The sequence below is a fragment of the Cokeromyces recurvatus genome, assembly GCF_025118155.1.
Source record: "Cokeromyces recurvatus strain NRRL 2243 chromosome Unknown BX663scaffold_15, whole genome shotgun sequence".
NCBI lineage: Eukaryota > Fungi > Mucoromycota > Mucoromycetes > Mucorales > Mucoraceae > Cokeromyces > Cokeromyces recurvatus.
In genome coordinates this window covers 109,893-132,238 of record NW_026251401.1, presented here as the reverse complement: position 1 = coordinate 132,238, position 22,346 = coordinate 109,893, and the positions used below count along the sequence as shown (strand labels likewise).

The following is a 22,346-nucleotide window of genomic DNA, read 5'->3' as shown; positions in this document are numbered from 1 at the left end:
TATGCTTATATAATATTATTTGCTTTTACTTCAAATATTAGTTTATTGATTGTATCAATTAATAATAAAAGAAAAAAAATAAGGAATGAACATTATTGCAATAGAATCTAAAGACAGTACTATAAAATTTCATTTCCAAATTTCTCAATAAAAAGACATTAATGCATACCAAAAACAAATCTTCATGCTCTTCTGGATTGTCTTGGTTTTTTTCTCCAACTCCATGTAAGTTTCAAGTTAATTTGTGCTGAATAGGTTAGGACACCACATACTCAATTTGGACACACACACGCACACACACACATATATATATATATGTATATATATATATTAAATAGAAGATGTTAAAAACTTTTGCTACTTGGCATGGATGCAATAATAATAATAAAATAAGTTTGTAGTTAGATTGTAAAGAGATACAATATAACTTCAACTAACCAATAAATAGTCTTGTTTATTTACAAAATAGATAAGAAGGTACAACACAATTCTAGCAAATTATAAATACCGAGTGGCTTATTGATATTGCAACACAATATCCTATAAATCTTTATTACGTGTTTAAATCCTATACACCTAAAAACTTTACTTTCTTTTATTCACTTACCTTTTTTTTTCCTCTTGAAGCATTTATTTAAAGTCATATTCTAACGTTTTGATATTATCCGTTGGTAACCATTTTTATTTTCGTAAAGTAGCAAATTTATATATCTCATTTTATACATATGATTATTTGTAAACTGAAAAATAAAATAAAATAAAAAAATATGTTACACAGTTAATTGTTATCTACTATAAGAGGCATTTTGGATTCAACAAAAAAAAAATTCTTGTCATTATGAATATAATTAAGTTATAACCCCTCCACCACTACTACCGTCACTGCATTAGTGTTGGGTAGCATAGCGTAATATTTATCACTTACAACTACGTATTACCATAAGAAGAGTGTATATAATAAATTGGTTTGAATAACTAATATTTGTTCTTTAAATTTGTATTGTACACAGTTCTGTATTAACATCTCTTATTATTATACTTTGCTTCAGATATTACGCAACGGTCATCTGGATCTAATCTGAGTGTAATTATTGTACACAGAAAAACTGAAGAAAATAGCTCATTAAAAAAAAAGGGGGGGAGGACAGGCATATATAAATAACACATTTAGAAATGAAAAAAAAAAATATAAACTGTCATACATATTCTTTTCTTTTTTTTTCTCTCTCTCCATCTAAAAAAAAAGGGGGAACAACAGATATGGTTCATGCTAATCAGCTTATTGAGAAAAATAATTCCTTTAACAAAACTGTTAAAGAAATAAAACGTAATCGGTCCGATTCCTTTAATCGAGTTAAACCAAAGTTACTTCGTCCATTCAATACAAGTGAAGTAAAGGTTCTGTTATTAGAGAATATCAATAAGACAGCAGTGCAAACATTTAAAAAACAGGGCTATCAGGTAATTATTATTTTTTCTTTTTTTTTAAAAAAAAAAATACATGTACATATTTATATATAAATATATATGATGTATTATTTGATGTAAAGCATACAGAGACTTTCTGTTCTCTCTTCTCCTATTGGATCCCGTGTTAATAATTTATTTTACCTTTTTTGATTTAGGTTGAGACTTATTCTAAAGCTTTTAGTGGAGATGAATTGATTGAAAAAATCCGAGATGTTCATATTTTAGGTATTCGTTCAAAAACTAAGATTACAAAGTCGATACTTCAGCAAGCCAAAAATTTACTAGCTATTGGTTGTTTCTGTATCGGTACAAATCAAGTCGATCTTCAGGCAGCTGCTAAACAAGGTGTAAGTATAACGTTCCTGAAAGATAGCTTTCTTCCTTCTTTTTATTTTGTTGCTGACCTACTATTTAATTAAATCATCCTTTTAGGTTGCTGTTTTCAATTCGCCTTTTAGTAATTCACGTTCTGTTGCTGAACTTGTCATTGGAGAGATTATTATGCTTGCGCGTCAATTGAGTGACCGAAGTTCAGAGATGCATCAAGGCATTTGGAACAAAGTATCTAGAGGTTGTTATGAAATTCGCGGTAAAGTATTAGGCATCATTGGTTATGGACATATTGGATCACAACTGTCTGTATTAGCAGAGGCAATGGGTATGACAGTCTATTTTTATGATATCCTTCAAATCATGCCGCTTGGACAGGCTAAACAAGTGGATCACCTTGAACATCTGTTAGCTATGGCTGACTTTGTTTCGTTACATGTCCCTGAAACAGAGGAAACAAAAAATATAATGGGTGAGCGTGAAATCTATCAGATGAAGAAGGGAGCTTATTTACTTAATAATGCTCGTGGTACAGTCGTTCAAATTCCCGCTCTTATTAAAGGATTAATATCAGGTCATCTGGCAGGTGCAGCCGTTGATGTTTTCCCGAAAGAGCCAGCTGCCAATGGTCCTCATTTTAATGATTACCCTGAATTATTGACCTGCCCTAATTTAATTTTGACTCCACATATTGGTGGTTCAACTGAGGAAGCTCAACGTATGATTGGACTTGAAGTTTCACGGGCTTTAACTAAATATATTAACGATGGTACTTCACTGAATGCTGTCAATCTTCCCGAAATTGATTTACGTGCTATCTATGAGGATGATAAAAATATGGTTCGTGTACTTTATATTCATCAAAATATACCGGGAGTGTTAAGGGTATTATTAGACAAACAAATAAGGAGTTTATATATATATATATAAGAAAAGAAAAAAAAAGAAAGGAAGAAAGAGAGAAAGAAAGATAGAGATAATATATTAACTAATTTTTAATATAGGAAATCAATGAACTTTTCGCTGATCATAATGTTGAGAAACAATATTCTGATTCAAAAGGTGATATTGCGTATGTTATGGCCGATATTGCTAATGTAACAGATGTTAAAAGTTTATATGATGATCTCATTGCTACTCGCGCTGTTATTCAAACACGTATTCTTTATTAAGCTATTTATTTTCATGAAGCTATTCATTTTTATGATTTTTTTTTTATATTTTTATACTTATAATTTTTGCATTCAACATACATACCCTTCTTTTCTTTTTTCTTTCTTTCTTTCATTTTTTTTTAAAAAAAATGAAAGAGAGAGAGAGAGAAAGAAAATATTTTTATATATTCATAACATAGATACAATATGTCTTTTCAACTAAACATATTAATTAAAGAAAAAGAATTTAAAAACACACACACACACACACACACACACACTTACTTCATATGCAGTGATTAAAACCTATGATAATTGTTACACTTATTTTAAATTCTTCAACAAATAAGAATTTTTATATTCATTTCTTTCTTGCTTGCTTGCTTTCTTTTTCTTTTCTCTATATTCTTATCATGAAACGATTTACCATTCATGACTCAAACTTGTCTTGTAAGCATCTTCCTGTAGCTTTGGAAATTGATAAAGCTCCAGTCTATTATATTGGCCCAGTAAGTCGGGAAAACCCAATGTCAGAAATCCGTACCAACTTAATGGGTAAAGTCATCTTTCTAGATCGTAAAATTAAATGGAATAGGGTGACACTTCAATTTTTAGGTAAAGCAGGAATAGATATGGATGTAGCGACGAGTTCAATTTTACCATAGCAGGTACATAATCTAGACACTATTATATCGACGACCACCTAAATTCGAACAACAGTTCCCATTTACCAAGTTGAAAAAGAGCTCATTTTTTCTGGTGAAGAATTCACAGAATTTGGTCTTCACTTACCTTTCCATTTACCGCCCACTTGTACAGCAAGACATTCATTTGTAGAATACATACTTGTAGTTAATTTTTCAGCTGGAACTTTCTTCAAAAAAGTATAGAACACAAAAGGTAGTGACAGTGAAGAGGCATTATTTACCTAACCCTAGTGTCATCATTCCTATCACACATTATTCTGGGATAAAAGAATGGTTTGAATGGTCAGCAGAGGTTTCCAAGACTGTAGCAGTTGAATCAGGTGAAATTGTCATTGCTTTTCGATATAGTATTGAAAAAGAAAGAATAGAAGTCGATAAAATTCAATCAGCAATTGAAAAAAATTGAAACTTACAGGTACATATTCAAAAACAACTAAAAGAGATGTATTATAAACGAATCATATAATCAAAATGTATGTAAAATTAGGTATTGTACAAAGCAACAGGTTCATATTTTATCGCCCATCATCACAAAATTTTCACCTGCTATCTATCACCTGCCTTCATTTTCAAATCATTCAGAAACGCATTTTATTAGGACGCCTATACCTTCAAGTAAAAATCCTAGCATTCATACACATCAATTTGATCCATTCTTGGAGATATCACATCGATTACAGTTGACAGTCGATTTTATTCAAAGCTCAATAAATCTTATATTTGAATTTCCAATCATAATCACAACTTTTCCTTCAGTTGTTGTAGAGAATATATCTATTAATTCTTCAAACATGATGAATGTAGCAGTAGAAGAGCCAGTTATCAATCATACTGTTCTAATGATAGGTGATGATGCTATAAATATTGATTTAGATTTACCCGAATATACTCCACGTTATGAAGAAACAAGCATAATCAATATACGCTAAAACTTGAAAAAAAAATTATTATTCTAATAATAATTTCCGTTAGGATACTGCTTTGAAATGTATAACATATAATTATTAACAAAGCAAACACAAGCTATAGAGCGAATAATGTTTGGCATTAATAATGAAAAAGAAACTGCATTTTTTAAAAAGACCAACTTGCAATATATAAAAATATAAAATCTATTTTGGAAAGCAGCTCTGTTATATACACAAACCGTAAAATCATGATTGTTCATATTTAACACTAAGGTTTGGCACATTATGATTAAACCTATGAGGTCAATATCAGCATCAAAACGAAAAAAAAAAAAGTAAAGAGTTTTGAGCTAGTTGTTCTATATAATCATAGCCATCTTTTATTTAAAATATAAGAAAATATATCCATGAAGTATGATTATAATGAAAACAGCTTCTTTCCTTTTTTTTTAAGGTAAGAAAGCAAAATATGCTTTATAATCATACCATTCTGTAAACTCATTAACCAAATAAAAGGGACAATAAATAAAGTACATAAACAGCTACAAAGCTCATTTTGACTCTTTTCTAAACATCATTAGACGACTCTTCTTCTACAAGTCGTTACTGATTAGATTCATTATTATACAAAAGTTTTAAAAATAGATATTTATTTATTGATAATATGTGTTTTTTTCATTTTTAATTAATTAATAATAAAAAAGGGGTAATGATCTAATTAGCCAGTAGCTTCATTATATAATAAAAAAGGCTACTGTTTCCAGAAGCAACCAATCGTGGAGGTTGATCATTATGTGCTTCCTTTCACAGTCTTATTTAACGAGAGACGCGAAAACAACAAATGAAACATACTCTCGATTTTGGACAATAGAAATGACTATTATCCTCACAACGATATTAATGAATGTTTATTTAAAGTGACCATCATCATTAGAACTTCACTAAAGATTGTTTTTATTTAAAGTGACCTATGTCTTTAAGCTTCACTAAAGATTGTTTATTTAACGTGACCAATATCCTCAAAACTTCACTAAAGATTGTTTATTTAAAGTGACCAATATCCTCAAAACTTCACTAAAGATTGTTTATTTAACGTGACCAATATCTTCAAAACTTCACTTTAACAAAAAAGAAGAAGAAAAAAAAAAAGAAAAAATAAAAACGAGAGTGTGAAATAAAAATAGGAGAAGAAAAAAAAATTTTTTTTTTCACATAAACAAACGGTCTAATAGGCACAATGCTTTCCATGGAAGAGCATAATTAAACCTATTTATCTTTGTTACACTTCGGATAGATCTTCCCTCTCTCACTCTCCTTTTTTTTATTATTATTAATTGCCTCCTATAGAATTATAAATAATTTGTATAACACTTTAACGGCTAAATCTTGTTGCAGGATGTCAAATATCAGACTATCATTTATCAGTGAAGTAGTTTATTCAATGAAAAGAAAAAGATAGGATAAATGCTAGTTATAAATATCATAAGCTGGCTTATAATATCATGTTCCTTGATTAAACAAGCAAATCAAGGAATTCCATCTAGATTCTCCTGAATCTCTCTTGATTCACTTCATCAAACAATATTAAAATTTCTAACACTTCATTATCTTTAACATATCTTATTAAGTCGTAACTAACACTTTTTTGATTCACATCTTATCTCAGACTTCTTTAACAATTCATATAAATACCTAAATAAGATGATTGACTTTAGAACTATTGTTCGCTCTGGTTGACTTCCTTCTGTCTTTTTATTATATTTATTTGATATTTTACAAGAAATATCACAGAGGGAGATATATTCAATGTAAGGTGAAGAAGAGTATTTAACTAACTAATTTATTATTATTAGTGATTTTATTGCTATTTGAATGCATATATATTATATTCAGCATCTTCTGTTGTATAATCGAATTTGTGTCTTTTATTGTTTCTCTGCCCTGATTATAGTAACAATCACGAGCTAAGTAACCTATTACTCTATCGTAATTGTAGAATTGGACATTGTAGAAGTTTGGGTTTCTAGATTTATAGTTAGACTGTCTTCTATTAGCAGCCTCATTGTATGAATATCTCCAGTGTTGCGCGCACATTCTATTGGAGCCACCTAGATTAGCATAACATTTTACTACTACACCTCTTGTCTGCTATTCTTATAGTTATTTTGTCTTGTATTGCTAATGTAGATGATACGACCATTATGATTTATTGTCATATACATACTGTAAAGTTCACGTTGTTCAACCATGAGGTCGTCTACTTTCATTGCGGTCATCATATTTACCGTTATAGAACAAGCTCTGGATATAAGCATAAGTAATATTATAAAAGATGGATTACATAACACAGGATAAACGATAAGCCTGAATATGAAATAAAACTCTGTATATAACATCTTGCAAATAATATAAAACGTATTGACATCCAATTGTTTAGATGTATCAATTATAAGACATCGTATCATTTCTAAATATTTATTTTTATAACCTTGATAAAGGACTCATGCCATCTTTGATCCAATAAAATAGACATAAGGAGTCTATACTCAGATCAAACAATCTAAAACTTAAATCAAATTATTATGAGTTTCTTATTGACGGCTTCCAGATGGGTATAGGTGAATATCAAATGAGTTGGCATAAATTACACGGGTACAAAAGAAGTCTTGGTCTTTTCTGGTTTTTAGTATGAATTCCAAATACAAAATAAAGGTCAATAAATAATGTAAGAGTATTTATATATTTTGTGGTTAAGGATGATGAGCAATAATATAATAAATTATATCTGATGACATAATCATAGAAGAGAATAACGATTTAATTATCATAGTGTCAAGAATTTACTATAGAAATATATACATGTCTTTTGTATGTATATATTTATTTTTATAACCTAATACATGCACTCTGAGTGAAATCAATTATTTACGCGTATTTACCCAAGTTTAACTTACAAAGTTATTTTTATAAATTTATATACAGCAGAACAATAATAGAAGAAGGTGTAGGACTTTTATTAAGTATTTTTTTTCTATACAAGGGCAAATAAACTTAATATATCTACAGACAGAACTATCATAGAAGTGCACTACATGTTCTATTATGACTATTTTATCTTATTGAATTAACTTATAAATTTTACAATCATAACGTATTTCTCTTATTTCAAAAGGATAAAATTTCTAGACATAAAGGAATTATCATATTTGGCTTAGTGCCATTCATTTTTTTTGGTTACAGACATTCAATTTTCTCAAAGTGACAAAATTTACCGTTCTTATTATATATCATCTCACATGAATATTTATTTAGGTTGTTCGGCTGGCTGCCAAGTCTTTCTTATGCCTTTTTGTTAATTTTTTTTTTTTTTTTTTTTTTTTTTTTTTTTGCCTAATTATAAAGTCTCATGTTCATGTCATTGCTTCATTTCAAATATATATTATCAATAAAGGGCTTATTATATATTATAATAGCTGCAATATGCTTGTATTTCTTACAAGGTTATCCTCAATGGAAATCTCGTCATTGCAATAAAGATTCAAATGACAAGCAAACATTAACTAATACGATTCCCATAAATGCTTCGGTAAAACAGCAACAGCCAACAGAAAAGCCAAAAACAAATTCAACAGCATCACTAATACATTATGTTTTAGTAACACCTTTTGCAGCACTTTATATCATGGGTCGATTGTTAATAGACACGATTCGTTATAGTCTCTTTTACATAATATGGTCGTGTGAGAGATCGATACCTTATATCGATGATTGGTTGTTTGACTTTGTTACTCTATCTATACCTCATACATATAGTCAGATAGAAGAATGGTGGAAACAACGAGGCAAACCTGTTTGTATTCACTATGTGGTATTATTTAAACAAAATGCTATTCCAAGCATCATTCAGTGGCTTGAAGCATTTTTCATAACGATTTATAAAGTATGTTGTACTGTTCAAATTTCTATTCTACAATTTATTGCAGCATGGAAAAAGTTTATCAATAGACATGACTGGCATCAACTAGTATATGATTTGAGTACTCTTGCTTATAATACATGCTGGGTTCCTCTAATGCGAGTAGCCCATCTCTCTATTTTAGTATATAAAGGCATACACGCTATAATAATATCGATTAAAAATGAAATAGAATGGATATGTAAAGTGATCCTACCAAATATGTATAACTATCTTATATCAACTCAATTAGCACACTTTACATACCAAAGCTTTATTCTCATCAGTCATTATTGTGAATGGATGTTTAAATGGATAAATGATTCTATTTTAGTGCCTATCATTGGACGGTTATTAACTGGGACTGTAAAGTCGATTGATAGGTTAGTTATCCTACTTTTGGAACAACATACGATTCAAAAAAAGATAGAAAAGATGTATCAAGCCATGGCTCCATATCTCGTATGGATAGTTCTAGAATTGAGTAATTTGTTGATGGATATACTCAAAGGAACAATGTATATATATCATAAACTGATATACCCTTCCTATCTATTGTTTGCCAAACATGTCAGGCCTCATTTAGCTCATATCTACACAATGTTTATGGTCAGGTTGAGTCAATGGTATCATATCTATTTAGAGCCTTTATGGTATTCTTATCTAAGTCCGTTTATATATCGGGTCTATATGAGCTTGCTGATGATAATGCCTATCTATCATAAATTACATAATACAATCATCACGTTAACAACCTATATTACTAAGCAATCATGGATTTATATACAAATTATCTCCAACAAGGTATTTGTAGTATCAGTCGCTTATACTGAGAAGATATATCATGTGATACAAATATTTTTGATCGAACAAGCGCCTACTTTATCGAAAATACTTCAAAAGTTTTATGAAAATATAATTCATTTCTATGATTGGAATGAGTTAAGACGAGATATTACGACAGCGATAAGTACACTGTATGACTGGATTTCAGAACAGTCAAATTTAATCTATTTATCTTTAGAGAGGTCTTTAACTGAATGGGTGAATAACGAAAGAAATCACCACGATGATATGCTTAAAAAAGAATAAATAATCCGAGATTTCATAAAGGATACAATTAATATGTATATGTCATATACTCCTACTCAAGGCTATAGCTTTTATGTATAAATATTTTTATTTTATTTTATTTTATTTTATTTTATTTTATTTTATTTTATTTTATTTTATTTTATTTTATTTTATTTTATTTTATTTTATTTTATTTTATTTTATTTTATTTTATTTTATTTTATTTTATTTTATTTTATTTTATTTTATTTTATATTATATTCCTTCTTGGTGCATTAACAAAATAGGTTATCCTTTAAAATAAAAGAAAGCCTTTAGGCTAATCCAAATTCAGACTGTGTTTTTAAATGAAATAAGTATATTCTTCCACCAAGAAATAAAGCCTACATTGTCTCAAGATTATTATTCTAGTAGGCTTGATATATTTGTATTATTTTTTTTTTTTTTTTTTTTTTGTTAAATATTATTTATTATAATCTGCACTGACTTAGTAGCGCTGCTGTTTTTAGGAGTGTTTGTGTTGTTGCTGGGTCTCAAGTTGAGCAAAAAAAAAAAAAAAAAAAAAAAAAAAAGGGTTAAAATTTTGTTTCCTTTTTTTTTTTTTTTTCTTTTTTGCTATTGTTGTGCTTTATTAAAAAAAAATGGAGGTATAAATTAGAATTTTCTTCAAATCTGTTAATTAAAGTAATTTTAACTTAGCTTTTATGCTACATAGCAATTTGCTGCAAGTCTCGAAGAGCTTTTAAACAAACTTGCTACAGCTCAAGATTCAGAAACTATTCGAATTGTAAAAAGAAAAAAAAAATTTTTTAATTTTTTAAATCATAAAATTGACATGTTGTTGTTTTAGGCTACTTCAACTTTAAATACACAATTTTATGTTTCAGCTGAATGTATTCCTGCACTTATTGAAATTATCAGTCGATCACCACACCATACGGTTCGTCAATTAGCTGCCGTTGAATTAAGAAAGCGCATTTCAAAGAAATGGCAGGATCTTCCTGATGGAACGCAAGCAGCTATTCGAGGCCAATTATTGCAGATTGCTTTGAACGAACAACAGTAAGCTTTTATTAAAGTGCGATAATTAACAAACTAACTTAAAAATTTGTAGCGAAATCGTACGTCATTCAACAGCTCGTGTCATCTCCTCCATTGCTCGCATCGATATCCCCGAGAATAAATGGCCCGAATTATTAGGCTTTTTGAATCAAGCCTGTAATAGTCCTACTGTAATTCATCGTGAAGTAGGCACTTATTGTTTGTATGCCTTGTTTGAAGTTATTGCTGATTTTTTTATGGATCATACAGCACCATTATTTGAGCTTTTTTCCAAATCAATTGCTGATCCTGAAAGTAAACGTGTTCGAATAACTACAGTTTTGTAAGTACAATTCAGATGAATGAATGAATAATGAAAAATAACATTACAGTTATGCAGGACATTAGGAAAATTGGCTGAATTTATTGAAACTGAAGATAAAGAAAATATTGTAAGTAGTCATCGTCGATTGTCTTGTCTGTAATATAATTTTCTCAATTTGATTATATAGAAATCATTCAGAATCATGATTCCTGGCATGGTTAATGTTTTGGAACAATGTTTAAAGGAAGGAGATGAAGAGAGTTCTAGTGAAATTTTTGAAGTATTTGATACTTTATTAATGTTGGTATGTTGTTGGTATAAATGCGCTTTATAGAGTATTTAACATGATATGTAAACAAAAATAGGACGCACCACTTTTATCCAATCATTTAGCCGATTTAATTAGTTTCTTCTTAACAGTGGGTTCAAATCGTGATTTGGATGATTCATTTCGTGTTATGGCACTTTCTTTCCTCATGTGGGCCGCTGTATAGTAAGTGTTCATGTTACTTGTAAAATTCTATTATACTAATTTACTTGAAATAGTAAGCAGAATAAGATTAGAAGCTTAAAGCTTGTAGGTTTCATTGTTGAACGTTTAATGCCTATTGGCTCAGAAGAAGATCCTGAAGATGTAGATGATGACTCTCCTTCTCGTGTAAGTATATACTAAAGAAGTGTCTTCCCTTCCCTTTTTTTTTTCTTTTTACTCTTCTTTTCTCTAATGAAGTAATTTGACTAGCTGGCATTTAAAGTTTTAAATGCCCTTGCTACTAATATGCCTCCTCAACAAGTGTTCCCTATTGTTATGCCTATTGTCGTTACATATATGCAAAATCCTGACCCTAATTATCGTAAAGCTGCTATGATGTCCTTTGCAGTGATCATTGAAGGTTGTGCTGAGTTCATGAGTCCTAAACTAAATGAGCTTTTGCCTCTTGTCTGTTCTGGTCTTCAAGATCCTGAAATTATCGTCCGTCGAGCAGCCTGTATGGCGCTTGGCTGTCTTGCAGAAGAGATGCCTACTGAAATTGCTGAGAGTCATCAAATCCTACTTCCTCTTGTTTTTAACTTGATGAACGATACGAACCCAGAGGTAACAAAACATGCCTGTAATGCACTTGATGCTATTCTTGAAAGTTTAGGAGATGAAGTATTGCAATACTTGCCCATGTTAATGGAAAAACTCTTGTTCCTTTTGGACAATGCTCCACAAACAGAAACAAAGGCTACCGTGATGGCTGCCATTGGTAGTGCTGCACATGCTGCTGGTGAAGGCTTTGAACCCTATTTTAGCAGCGTGATGCCTCGTATTCATCATTTGATGACCTTAAAGGAAGGTACAGATGAAGTTTTACTTCGTGGGGTTGCAACTGATTCAGCTGGTGCCATTGCAGAAGCTGTAGGTGCAGAAAAATTCCGACCTTTTACGCAAGACCTGATGGCATTGGCTATTGAGCAACTTAATTTAGATTCTCCTCGTCTTCGTGAATGCTCTTATGCATTCTTTTCGATCATTGCTCGTGTCTTTGGGGAAGAATTTGCGCCATACTTATCCACTATCATGCCTTTTATCCTTGCTTCATGTAAAGCTGAAGAAAAAGATGAAACCAACTTTGGTAGTGAAATTGATTTAACATTAGGTGATGGTGATGATGACGATGATGATGATGAAAGTGCATTTAATTTTAATTCTGCTATTGCTGATGAAAAGGAGTTCGCTGCTGATGCACTTGGTGAAATATTTGAAAATACGCAAAGCCATTTTCTGCCGTATGTTGAAGAAGCAGTACAAGACTTGACTGAACTTTCGTTTCATTTATTCGATGGTGTTCGTAAAGCTGTTGTCGGTAGTTTGTTTAGTTTCCTCAAGACATTTTATATCATGTCCAACGCAGATGATTGGAAAGCAGGTTTACCTGTTAGCTATCCTGTCCATGATAATGTACAAAATATGACAACAGTTATCCTTCCAACTATATTGTCCATGTGGAAAGATGAAGATGACAAAATGGTTGTTGTACAGATTTGTCAAGAATTAATTCATGCACTTAAATTGATGGGGCCTAGTATCATTGCAGATCATGTTGAAGAAATTTCACGTAATTTACTTGACATTTTAGAAAAGAGATCGATTTGTCAACAAAGTTACGATGACGATGATTTTGTAGATGAGGAAGAAGAAGCTGAATCAGAATCTTTGTTGATTAGTGCAGCTGGTGATCTCATTGCAGCCATGTGTGAAACAGTAGGAGAAAGTTATTCATCCTACTTTGATGTCTTTATGCCTTTGATTGCCAAATATTATAAGAAATCCAAGACTTCTTCTGAACGTTCTATGGCTATAGGTTGTCTTGGTGAATGTGTAACAGGCATCAAGAGTGCTGTCACACCACATACAGAAAGATTACTTCAGCTCTTTGTCAAAGCATGTGGGGATGAAGATTCTTCAGTTAGAAGTAATGCTGCCTATGCTTTGGGTATCTTAACGTTGAATTCACAAATTGATTTAAGCTCACACTACCCAGCCATCTTGACTGCTCTGTACCCACTTTTCCAAAATCAACCTTTACCCAATATTACAGACAATGCTGCTGGTGCTGTTGCAAGACTTATTCTTGCACATCCCAATGCCGTACCTTTTGATCAAGTGTTACCTGTCTTTATGGCCGTCCTTCCTCTTAAGGCTGATTTTGCTGAAAATGAGCCTGTATTTAATTGTCTCTTTTCACTTTTCCGAGCCAATAACCCCTTTGTAAGTTGTATTTTATATATGCATATATATTATTAATCTAATTGTTCTTGTGTAGATACTCGGTCAACTTTCACATCTTCTTCCTGTCTTTTATCATGTCTTGAGTAATGAAGATCAATTGAATGATTCCACACGCGCTGAGCTTGTTGAATTATTACGTGCTTTGAATTCTCAACAGCCTACTTTGGGTATTTCTAATAGTGAACTTGCTCAATTCTTGTAGACAACAAAAGAAGATGAAAAAAGAAAAAGAAAAAAAAAAACTAGACACTCCAAACTTTATATATAAGTTTTCATACAAACAAATATTCATATATATTCTATATTTATATATAAGTATTATTGTTATTATTTAGACTTGTTAACTATTATATATTTTCAACAAATATATAATTATTAGGTATTCTTATAATAATAAGAAAGGATATCAATTTATTTTTTATTTATATATGATCATCAATTACTGTTTTTTTTTTTATCTTTTTGCTGGAGAACAGTTTCAGTTACTTGCCTTATATCTTGTTTTGTTCTTTCAATCATTTTTTCTAATTCTGCTAATTTTTTGTCTAATTTCCGCTTTGATAATTCGAGAGGATGATCTAAAATGGTGATATCTTGCTTATTTCGAGAATAGGCAGTCTTCGAGTTTATTTGCTCGAATAGATCCCAAAGAGGACTCTTTGTAAGAGAAGAATCGACAGTAGGGTAGTATGGGTCCATGGTGGTATGTTTATGGCCTACTAAAGAATCCAACTGTGTATGGATACCAGACATTTTAATTGCCATATACACGTTAGTTAAGATCATGAAGGACATACAGAGTAGTAGAGTCCAATGTGGTACATTTATGTCACTTGACCCATCCCTAAGAGTAAAAGAAGGGGTATCTTGATCCATCATCATCATCGCAGTTTGTTCGTTGTTTCTCTTGAAACGATGATCTCTTCTTTTGCCTCTCTTCTTTACAACAATCGGGTTGACTCCTTTAACATGATGGTATTCCAAGTGTTTTCTCAATTCAATATCCAAATTTTTGTAAAAGGAAAGTTGACCATCAATCGAGGCCTTTTCAATTGTTGCTATCAAAAAAGACAAAGAAAAGATAATAATAATAAAAAAAGAAAGAGAGAGAGAGAGAGAAAGAGAGAGAGGAAGGGTAAGGGATATATACATACATACATATATATATATATATATATATACATACATATATATATATATATATAAATGGTATAGAATAACTCATGGAGTGTACCTACATTTTAGCCATGATGTCTTTGTGAAATCAACAAGTACAGTGACCAACAGACGTACTTGACCCAAGCCAGCCCAGGAAAGACAAGTTCGTGTTTTCACCTGAAAGGAACCACCAAAGGGTACATCAGGAGTTTGAGTGACGGTTAAGTGAGTAACCGAATTGGCCAAATCCAAATGATGAATTTCTTCTTTTAATAGACATTTAGTAAACTTTGGACCCAAGGCATAATTCAAGTGTTTTACATAAGAGGATTCGCGTGTATAAACGCAAGTCATTTCCTTTACCCATTCACCCAGACAAATATCCGTACTCTTCTCAACTTGACTTAAAAATGTCTCCATAAACTTACTATGAAACAATACATGATAGATGGTTTCAATTGTAGTATCCTTATATACATTGCTCATAATGACAGTAGGGAAATGCTGATTATTATTACATTTACAGTCTGTTTTTTCATTCACTTGACTTGTTGAATCTACTCTTGTTGTTTTAGTAGAGGTATCATGAGTTGAGGAATGTTCGTCATTATGAATAATAGGATATACATGTTGTTGTTGTTGTCCTTCAATACTCGAAAGTGAGCCTGTTTCTGAAATAGCCCTTCTACGCCCATAAGATATCCTAGTATCTATCAATCGATTAAGAGCCAAAGTAGGCAATGATATTTGTTGTTGTTGAAGACGACAATAATTCTTATCTATTAAAAAGGGGGGAAAAGTATTATTACACTCATACTATATTCAACATTACACACATATATCTACATATATATATATATATATGTATATACCATTATTATAAGATGAAGAAGAAGAGTATGTACTATAGTCGCTTGAAGAAGAATCGCTATCTTCTGAAAATGTTGTTAAATCATCATATTTATTTTCAAATACAATATCAATTGGTTCAGGTAGAGCCTTCCAACATTCAACCATTTGATCGTAAGCTTGATCACGTGAAAGAAATGAAGTAAAAAGGTACTATGTATGTATATAAAAAAAAAAGTAATATTAGATGAATAAAAATATTCATTTTTTTATTTTTTTATGTTTACTTTAGAGGAGGCATAGGTCAAGATTGAAATTGCATTGGGAATAATTTTTGCAGTAGTTTTCTTTTCAACATGTTCAATATCAACAAATGCTATTACCAACTATTTATACACATATTTTTTTTAAGCAAGTTAATAAATAATTACTCAGTAAGAATTACTCTATAAAAAAAAAAAAAAAAAAAAAAAAAAAAAAAAAAAAAAAAAAAATTACATTCGTGATCCAGCCAAAAATATTCGAATTAAAGCAGATATGATGTTTTGAAATAAAAAGTCGGCCTTGAAGTAGAATTTCTTTTTGAAGTGCACATCCATAGACTATAAAAAAGGATAAGGATCAATCAAATGTCTCTCTCTCTCTCTCTCTCTCCTTATTAGATTTGTATAAAATAGGAAATACCACACACTATTAATTAATTTTTCATCATTGGGAACACTTGCAAATAAGTTGTGAAATTCTTGATTTCTCTTTTCGTTAGCAAATTGAATAGTAGTAGTAGTAGTGGCGGGTATTGAAAAATGTGTATTCTCTTCTTGATGATGATTTAATTTTCCTTTACTGTTATTTTTCTTTTTAGCCATTGCTGGTAAGTGAGGGAATGACTTTTGTTGTATGAGTGGCTTCTTATTATCAGTTGAAGATGATTCAGTTGATGATATTTTAGGTAAACTCGTACTATAGTTATCATATAAACTTGATTCATTCGTAGCTATGACTGCAGATGGAACTGGTGATGCAGATCGTGATGCTTGTTTATTCGTTTCATTTTCTGATTGCATGACAATCATGGATACTAAAAACAAAAAAAAAAAAAAAAAAAAAAAAAAAAAAAAAAGAAAGAAAGAAATAAAAATGAGGTATTTAAAGGGGATTAGTTAATACGATGTTGTATAATTTTATGCGTACAAAAAAAAATTAGATTTTTATCTAAATTAGATAAAAACTTGGCATAGAAGTTGTTTTGATGATAGATTAAGCTTGTAATACGTTTAAAATATATACATTTTTATTATTAAAATTGATCCTAAGGAATTAAAATAAAACTAAATTGGTATATTTCAATAAAAAAGACGCCTTCTTTTTTTCCACTTGATTCAGATCTATATAAATGATACATGTGTTTTTTATAACTTATCTGATCAAGTCATTGAAATAACTTGCGACAAAGGTGTCATGAAAGTGAATAGACGTTTATTTGTGTCAAAAACTAAGCTTTTATTTAACAAAAAAAAAAGGAATAAATTATCTACTATCCACTTGAGCAATACAAGTAAACAATGTATGACCGCAATATCATGCGAAAATTGTCTAACACCAAATAGCACTGAGTTTTTAATACAGTATTATAATAAAATACAAATAACATGTATTTTTTTTTAACAAAACCTACAGAAAAAAACAACAACGAGAATGTCTAATTCTTTTGCGGATATAGTCTTGATCTTAAGTAAAAATCTAGTATTATCAGTAACAGAAATCTGTTAATCTGTAGTTTAGTACTGCATTTTGCTGGTATACCACTATTCTCCGCCAATGCTATATTACCAGATACAAAAGAAAAGAAAAATTTAGTTGCAGCCTTTTTTTTTTTGGTTTTACTTACTTATTTCAAATTAATGGCTGCTAATTATTGGGCTTCAACACAAAAGTAAGATGTAAAAGAGAAACAGTAATCGAGTATAAAATTGTTAACTATTCAAGAATAGACACCATTGGACACTAGATCGATGGACACTGGCAAAAAGTAGAGAAGAAGATTTAAAATACGTTTCTGAATCAGATTACGTAAAGCTTAGAATCTGGTTTTATCATTGTAAATATTTTTTTTTTATAATTGAAGAGTCAATTCATCTAAATGTACCTTCCCTATGTAGTGATTCAAAAGTTAGGTAAAAGACTTCAATTAAGACAACAAGTAGTAGCTACAGCATTTGTATATTTTAAACGATTTTATATAAAGTAAGATAATAAAAGATTATAACCATTTTTTTTTTTACTAACTAAATAGTATCTATAGTAATAGTTTAAGAGAAACTGACCCAGTGCTTGTGCTAGTGACATGTGTCTATCTAGCGACTAAAATTGAAGAATGTCCTATACATATTAAAATGGTAACACAAGAAGCAAAAACAGTATTTCAAGGTATTTTTGTATAAATTATAATAGGGAGGGAAATATAACTAAAAAAAAACTCTCTAATTTAGCTGAATTTGGAGGATTTCCATATGATTCATCCAGAGTAGCAGAATTTGAGTTTTACTTACTAGAAGAATTAGAATTTTATTTAATTGTTTGGCATCCATATCGAACACTGACACAAATATGTAATGAACTTGGCATGAGAGAAACTGGACTTCAATATGCTTGGTTTATAGTAAATGACTCTTATAGAACTGATGTTTGTCTATTATACCCACCTCATTTAATTTCTTTGGCTGCTATTTATTTGACAATTGTATTAAATCATGCTGATTTTGCACCAGGTTCTACAGGAGATCAACTTGATATAAAGCAATGGTTTGCAGATTTAAATGTAGATATTAAGAGTATAATAGAAATTAGTCAAGAAATATTATCAATATATGAAGTTTGGGCTGATTGGAAAGAAGAGAAAATGTTAATGCTATATAAAGAATTAAAAAATAAATCTAAATAAGACAAAATGATTCAAGATAGAAGAAACGGCATCATCAGTTTAATTATTTACAATCCTATTTAAGCCTTCTTTTAATTGATTCTATTGATTTACCACTGTGTCAACTATATAGATTTTTGTATAGAATAAAGTCATATTAGCACATGATATCATTGAGCATATACATATATATATATATATGTGTGTGTTAATGTGTGTAATATTTCGCAATAGGCATCCATAATGTCATTTTATAATGAGTACTTGTGGTTCCTTTTAGACAAGGGAATTCTACTTTTAAGAAATTTTCTTTTTTGTTTCTTCAGCTACCTTTTTTTTTTTAAGTTGCATGACCCCTTATAACTTTTTGTTCACAACTTTCTGCTGCATATCATATGACTTGATTTTGGTGGAGGAACTAATAGCAATAAGGGCCTCTTCTAGTTTGGACGAAGCTTTTCTATTTTGTGAAACTTCCAAGAAGCAGAAGAATAAGGAGAGTTGAGGCTTTATTTATTAATATAACATTATAGAGAATTGTCAAAAAAAAAAAAAAAAAAAAAAACTAGTAAAGTTAACGAGAACAAACAATACTTTTAAAAGGTGATCATGCTATTAAATGAAGTGTATTTTATATAAGAATACACGGATATTAGAGAGGAATTAAAGAAAAAAAATATTAGTTGCAACTGAATAATAGTATATAGTATTGTTAAAGAAGTGTATAGTTTCCTTTATATATCGTAAAGAAGTATACGAATATATCATTTGTCCAAGTACTTTAAGCCTGGTAGGATTAAATAAAGGGTAATTAACTCTTGAAATATAAATATATTATTATGACACACGATAGTTACATCCTGAATCGATCCCTATGTTATTTATCGGCTCCCTTCAAATGGAGAAGTAACTGTACATGATACAGATAAAATATTAGAAAATCCTGAGTTACTAGAAACTTTTAATTGCATGACTAGACTCACAATACGCTCAGTAGTTTAAAGTTAGCATTTCTTCTTAAATAAATAAATAAATACATTTGATCGTAACAAGATTGAACAATAATTAATACTTTGTTTGCTGAAAGATTTTTTTTTTTTGAAGGCAAGCATTTGATAGTTGTAAGGTTTAACAGAAATTATAAAAGAATGAATATCAAAGCAATAACGATATACGCGAGGCTTTCACTTATAAATATATGTATATATGTGTGTGTATTTACTGATTAGTGAAGAAAAAGAAACCGAATTACAGTACAATTTCTGTCTATTCTTGATATGCACTTTCACCGAGATTTTAATAGATTAAAGAAAAGTCATTAAATAAATGGTATTCCTATTTCATTATTCTGAGCTATTTGTGTTATTGGATTAACACAAAGAAAGTCATGAATAGTTTAGAAGAAAGATACACCACTAAATAGACAATCATTTCAAATGAAATTTTTCTGCAGTTATAGCATTTGATGATTCCCCTAGTCTAGGATAGATGATAGGAAAAAATTGGATAATTGCTTGTTTGATATTAATAAATGATATAATTCAAGGAATATTTTCATATTACTATTAGAATCTATTTTATGTAGTAAATCACACTGAGATAAATAAAGATTCTTAATGGCAGAATATGTATACCAAATTACTCGATAATAGATTATATTTAAGTGTAAATACATAGTTGTTGCTGAAAATAAATAAAATAAAATCGCGGTTTTTTTTTTTTTTTTTTTTTTTTTTTTTTGTTTTTTTTTTTGTTTGTTTGTTTGTTTGTTTGTTTGTTTTATATGTTTATTTCATCAAAATTCTTTACTGTATTAAAATATGATCGAGAGTAATGATTCTCAGGATGCACATACAGTTAATGAAAACTTTGCACAGATGTATGTTTATTATCTTTCCATTAGTCTAACATCAGCTAAATTATATAAATGTATATATTTATATAAATATATAGATTAAGAGAAATGTGTACAGATGCCAAAGAATTATACGAATGTAATCAGAAAAGAAAGCGTGAAACGGAGACCTTGAAAAAGGTTTACACAAAACGAATTAAATTTTATACATGTACAGATTTTGAACCAAAATTAGGTAACATTGAAAAAACATGCACATATACTCTCTAATAACAGACACAAGAAAAAATAATCATAAAAGTTTATATGTTTTCTCAGGAGTTCATGTTCAAGAATTAACAACGACTGCAGAGAATATAGAATCAAAGTAAATATTTTTTTAAATAACAGTATGCAAGGAAGGAAGTTTTATTCATTTTTTTTTTTTTTTTTTTTTTTTTTTTTTTTTTTTTTACTTTACAGAATTCGATCTTATGAAAGATTATTGATTGAAAAGGCATTAAAGCACATTATGCCATTATATGATACAAAGGATATTTTAACACTTCCTACGAAAGAAGATATGGAATCAAGACTAAAAATAAGCTTATTCGAGCTTCAAATTGAAAATTTGGTCGAGAAACTAACACCCTTATTCAGCAGTAAATTAGATGCCTCTGAAAAGAGCGATTTCGAAAATAATCTTGAAGAAGCAAAAAAATATTTACTAAAATATTTTGAGGAAACAGAGAATGAAAGCAAAGAAAAATTCAAGGAGTTGGAAAACTTAATGAACGATTTAAATAAACAAATAGAAGACCTTGTATCAGAAGACAGCATGAATCAATTAGTAGAAAGTACGGCAAGAGAGATGCTTGGGTTACCTTCATTAAAAGAAATAGAAAAAGAATATCAAAAATTTGATATCAAACGATTAGAAAAAGATGCATTGCATGACCTTTTAGGCAAGCAACTCATCTATCAAATCACAAATAAAATGTTTTCAAAAGATATTATATACCCTACTACAACAGATAATAAATCCCTTCAGGCAAAGAATTTAGCAAAAATCAGGAAGAATCATCATGAAAGAAATAAAGTAAAAGCATCAATCATAAAGATAGATAAGATGGAAAAGGAAACGAATGATGTCCTGACAAGCTTTGAAAAGAACTTAAATGCAGATTCTATTCAGTATTTATTTAAGAATTTAGATCATATTAACAATATTACAAAGTAAGTAGTAAAAGAGAAATATACTAGAAGAAGAAGAAATAAAAAAATTTTTTTAATCAATTATATGTAGCAATCATCAAGAAGTTCTAGAGTATATAAATGCACCTAATGGGGAAACTAGTATAGAACATACTTGTTTGCCAGATAAGGTGAAAGACTATCTACCGCCTTCTATCAACCTGTATAAAAGAGATTATCGTTTAAGCGAGAGTTTAGCAAGAACAATAGCCCAGTATACAGATCTTTATTATTTCGCTGACTTGAGAAGACGTATTGACACCTTGGAGAAAAAGATTTAATTAACGTTTAAATCATTATATTTGGCTTATTATAAATATTAACTCATTTATGTATCAGTATATTGTACAGCTTATACATGTAATAAAAATGTAATCAGCATATATACATACACTTATATTACGTAATATATGCATTTTACTTGAACAAGAATTGAGTATACTATTCACAATACAAATATTTATAGTTTCTAGTATATAAAACAAAGTCATAGTTTTATTTTTACTGAGATTGCTTGTATATTTCTAGCTAATTTATAAAAATGTTCCTATTACTGCTTTTAGGTAGTAATTATTATTTTTTTTTTCTTTA

General features: G+C 29.7%; 7 protein-coding genes across 7 annotated transcripts; 6 read left to right on the top strand and 1 right to left on the bottom strand.

The window, feature by feature from the left end:
- The first annotated feature begins 1,136 nt into the window (after window positions 1-1,136).
- Window positions 1,137-3,104, top strand: BX663DRAFT_511652 (uncharacterized protein). Its single transcript, XM_051527910.1, has 4 exons — window positions 1,137-1,461; window positions 1,626-1,817; window positions 1,903-2,685; window positions 2,805-3,104. Exons 1-4 carry the CDS (start codon window positions 1,174-1,176, stop codon window positions 2,970-2,972), a joined length of 1,431 nt encoding a protein of 476 aa, XP_051382055.1. The 5' UTR covers window positions 1,137-1,173; the 3' UTR covers window positions 2,973-3,104.
- Window positions 3,105-3,367: 263 nt separating this feature from the next.
- On the top strand, window positions 3,368-4,590 carry BX663DRAFT_486879 (uncharacterized protein; the record flags this gene model as incomplete). Its single annotated transcript, XM_051524703.1, has 4 exons — window positions 3,368-3,569; window positions 3,675-3,787; window positions 3,819-3,943; window positions 4,149-4,590. 4 exons carry the CDS (start codon window positions 3,368-3,370, stop codon window positions 4,588-4,590), a joined length of 882 nt encoding a protein of 293 aa, XP_051382054.1.
- A 3,357-nt stretch (window positions 4,591-7,947) lies between these two features.
- BX663DRAFT_511647 (uncharacterized protein) lies at window positions 7,948-9,688 on the top strand. Its single transcript, XM_051527909.1, has one exon. It carries the CDS (start codon window positions 7,976-7,978, stop codon window positions 9,614-9,616), a length of 1,641 nt encoding a protein of 546 aa, XP_051382053.1. The 5' UTR covers window positions 7,948-7,975; the 3' UTR covers window positions 9,617-9,688.
- A 524-nt stretch (window positions 9,689-10,212) lies between these two features.
- BX663DRAFT_473892 (armadillo-type protein) lies at window positions 10,213-14,173 on the top strand. The gene is made up of 10 exons (XM_051524213.1): window positions 10,213-10,245; window positions 10,314-10,385; window positions 10,449-10,660; window positions 10,713-10,982; window positions 11,040-11,091; window positions 11,152-11,268; window positions 11,330-11,457; window positions 11,511-11,622; window positions 11,707-13,719; window positions 13,775-14,173. The coding sequence occupies exons 1-10, from the start codon at window positions 10,240-10,242 to the stop codon at window positions 13,940-13,942; spliced, it is 3,150 nt and encodes a 1,049-aa protein (XP_051382052.1). The 5' UTR covers window positions 10,213-10,239; the 3' UTR covers window positions 13,943-14,173.
- BX663DRAFT_561661 (uncharacterized protein) lies at window positions 14,174-16,983 on the bottom strand (the record flags this gene model as incomplete). Its single annotated transcript, XM_051531932.1, has 7 exons — window positions 14,174-14,798; window positions 14,979-15,677; window positions 15,771-15,960; window positions 16,035-16,133; window positions 16,246-16,349; window positions 16,439-16,825; window positions 16,977-16,983. The coding sequence occupies 7 exons, from the start codon at window positions 16,981-16,983 to the stop codon at window positions 14,176-14,178; spliced, it is 2,109 nt and encodes a 702-aa protein (XP_051382051.1).
- A 631-nt stretch (window positions 16,984-17,614) lies between these two features.
- On the top strand, window positions 17,615-18,949 carry BX663DRAFT_455564 (cyclin-like protein). Its single transcript, XM_051523841.1, has 5 exons — window positions 17,615-17,680; window positions 17,739-17,845; window positions 17,907-17,991; window positions 18,050-18,174; window positions 18,237-18,949. The coding sequence occupies exons 1-5, from the start codon at window positions 17,649-17,651 to the stop codon at window positions 18,686-18,688; spliced, it is 801 nt and encodes a 266-aa protein (XP_051382050.1). The 5' UTR covers window positions 17,615-17,648; the 3' UTR covers window positions 18,689-18,949.
- Window positions 18,950-20,439: 1,490 nt separating this feature from the next.
- On the top strand, window positions 20,440-22,182 carry BX663DRAFT_511638 (uncharacterized protein). The gene is made up of 5 exons (XM_051527908.1): window positions 20,440-20,546; window positions 20,621-20,757; window positions 20,841-20,889; window positions 20,985-21,737; window positions 21,808-22,182. Exons 1-5 carry the CDS (start codon window positions 20,488-20,490, stop codon window positions 22,034-22,036), a joined length of 1,227 nt encoding a protein of 408 aa, XP_051382049.1. The 5' UTR covers window positions 20,440-20,487; the 3' UTR covers window positions 22,037-22,182.
- The last annotated feature ends 164 nt before the right edge of the window (window positions 22,183-22,346 follow it).

Coding starts and splice junctions, on each gene's coding strand:
- BX663DRAFT_511652 (XM_051527910.1), top strand. CDS start 1,174: ATGAAAAAAAAAAATATAAACTGTCATACATATTCTTTTCTTTTTTTT. Junction 1,818..1,902: donor AGGCAGCTGCTAAACAAGGT/GTAAGTATAACG, acceptor TCATCCTTTTAG/GTTGCTGTTTTCAATTCGCC. Junction 2,686..2,804: donor ATATACCGGGAGTGTTAAGG/GTATTATTAGAC, acceptor TTTTTAATATAG/GAAATCAATGAACTTTTCGC.
- BX663DRAFT_511647 (XM_051527909.1), top strand. CDS start 7,976: ATGTTCATGTCATTGCTTCATTTCAAATATATATTATCAATAAAGGGC.
- BX663DRAFT_473892 (XM_051524213.1), top strand. Junction 10,661..10,712: donor ATTGCTTTGAACGAACAACA/GTAAGCTTTTAT, acceptor AAAAATTTGTAG/CGAAATCGTACGTCATTCAA. Junction 11,623..11,706: donor ATGATGACTCTCCTTCTCGT/GTAAGTATATAC, acceptor TAATTTGACTAG/CTGGCATTTAAAGTTTTAAA.
- BX663DRAFT_455564 (XM_051523841.1), top strand. CDS start 17,649: ATGGCTGCTAATTATTGGGCTTCAACACAAAA. Junction 17,681..17,738: donor TATTGGGCTTCAACACAAAA/GTAAGATGTAAA, acceptor ATTCAAGAATAG/ACACCATTGGACACTAGATC. Junction 17,846..17,906: donor TAGAATCTGGTTTTATCATT/GTAAATATTTTT, acceptor TTCCCTATGTAG/TGATTCAAAAGTTAGGTAAA.
- BX663DRAFT_511638 (XM_051527908.1), top strand. CDS start 20,488: ATGATCGAGAGTAATGATTCTCAGGATGCACATACAGTTAATGAAAAC. Junction 20,890..20,984: donor GCAGAGAATATAGAATCAAA/GTAAATATTTTT, acceptor TTTACTTTACAG/AATTCGATCTTATGAAAGAT. Junction 21,738..21,807: donor CATATTAACAATATTACAAA/GTAAGTAGTAAA, acceptor AATTATATGTAG/CAATCATCAAGAAGTTCTAG.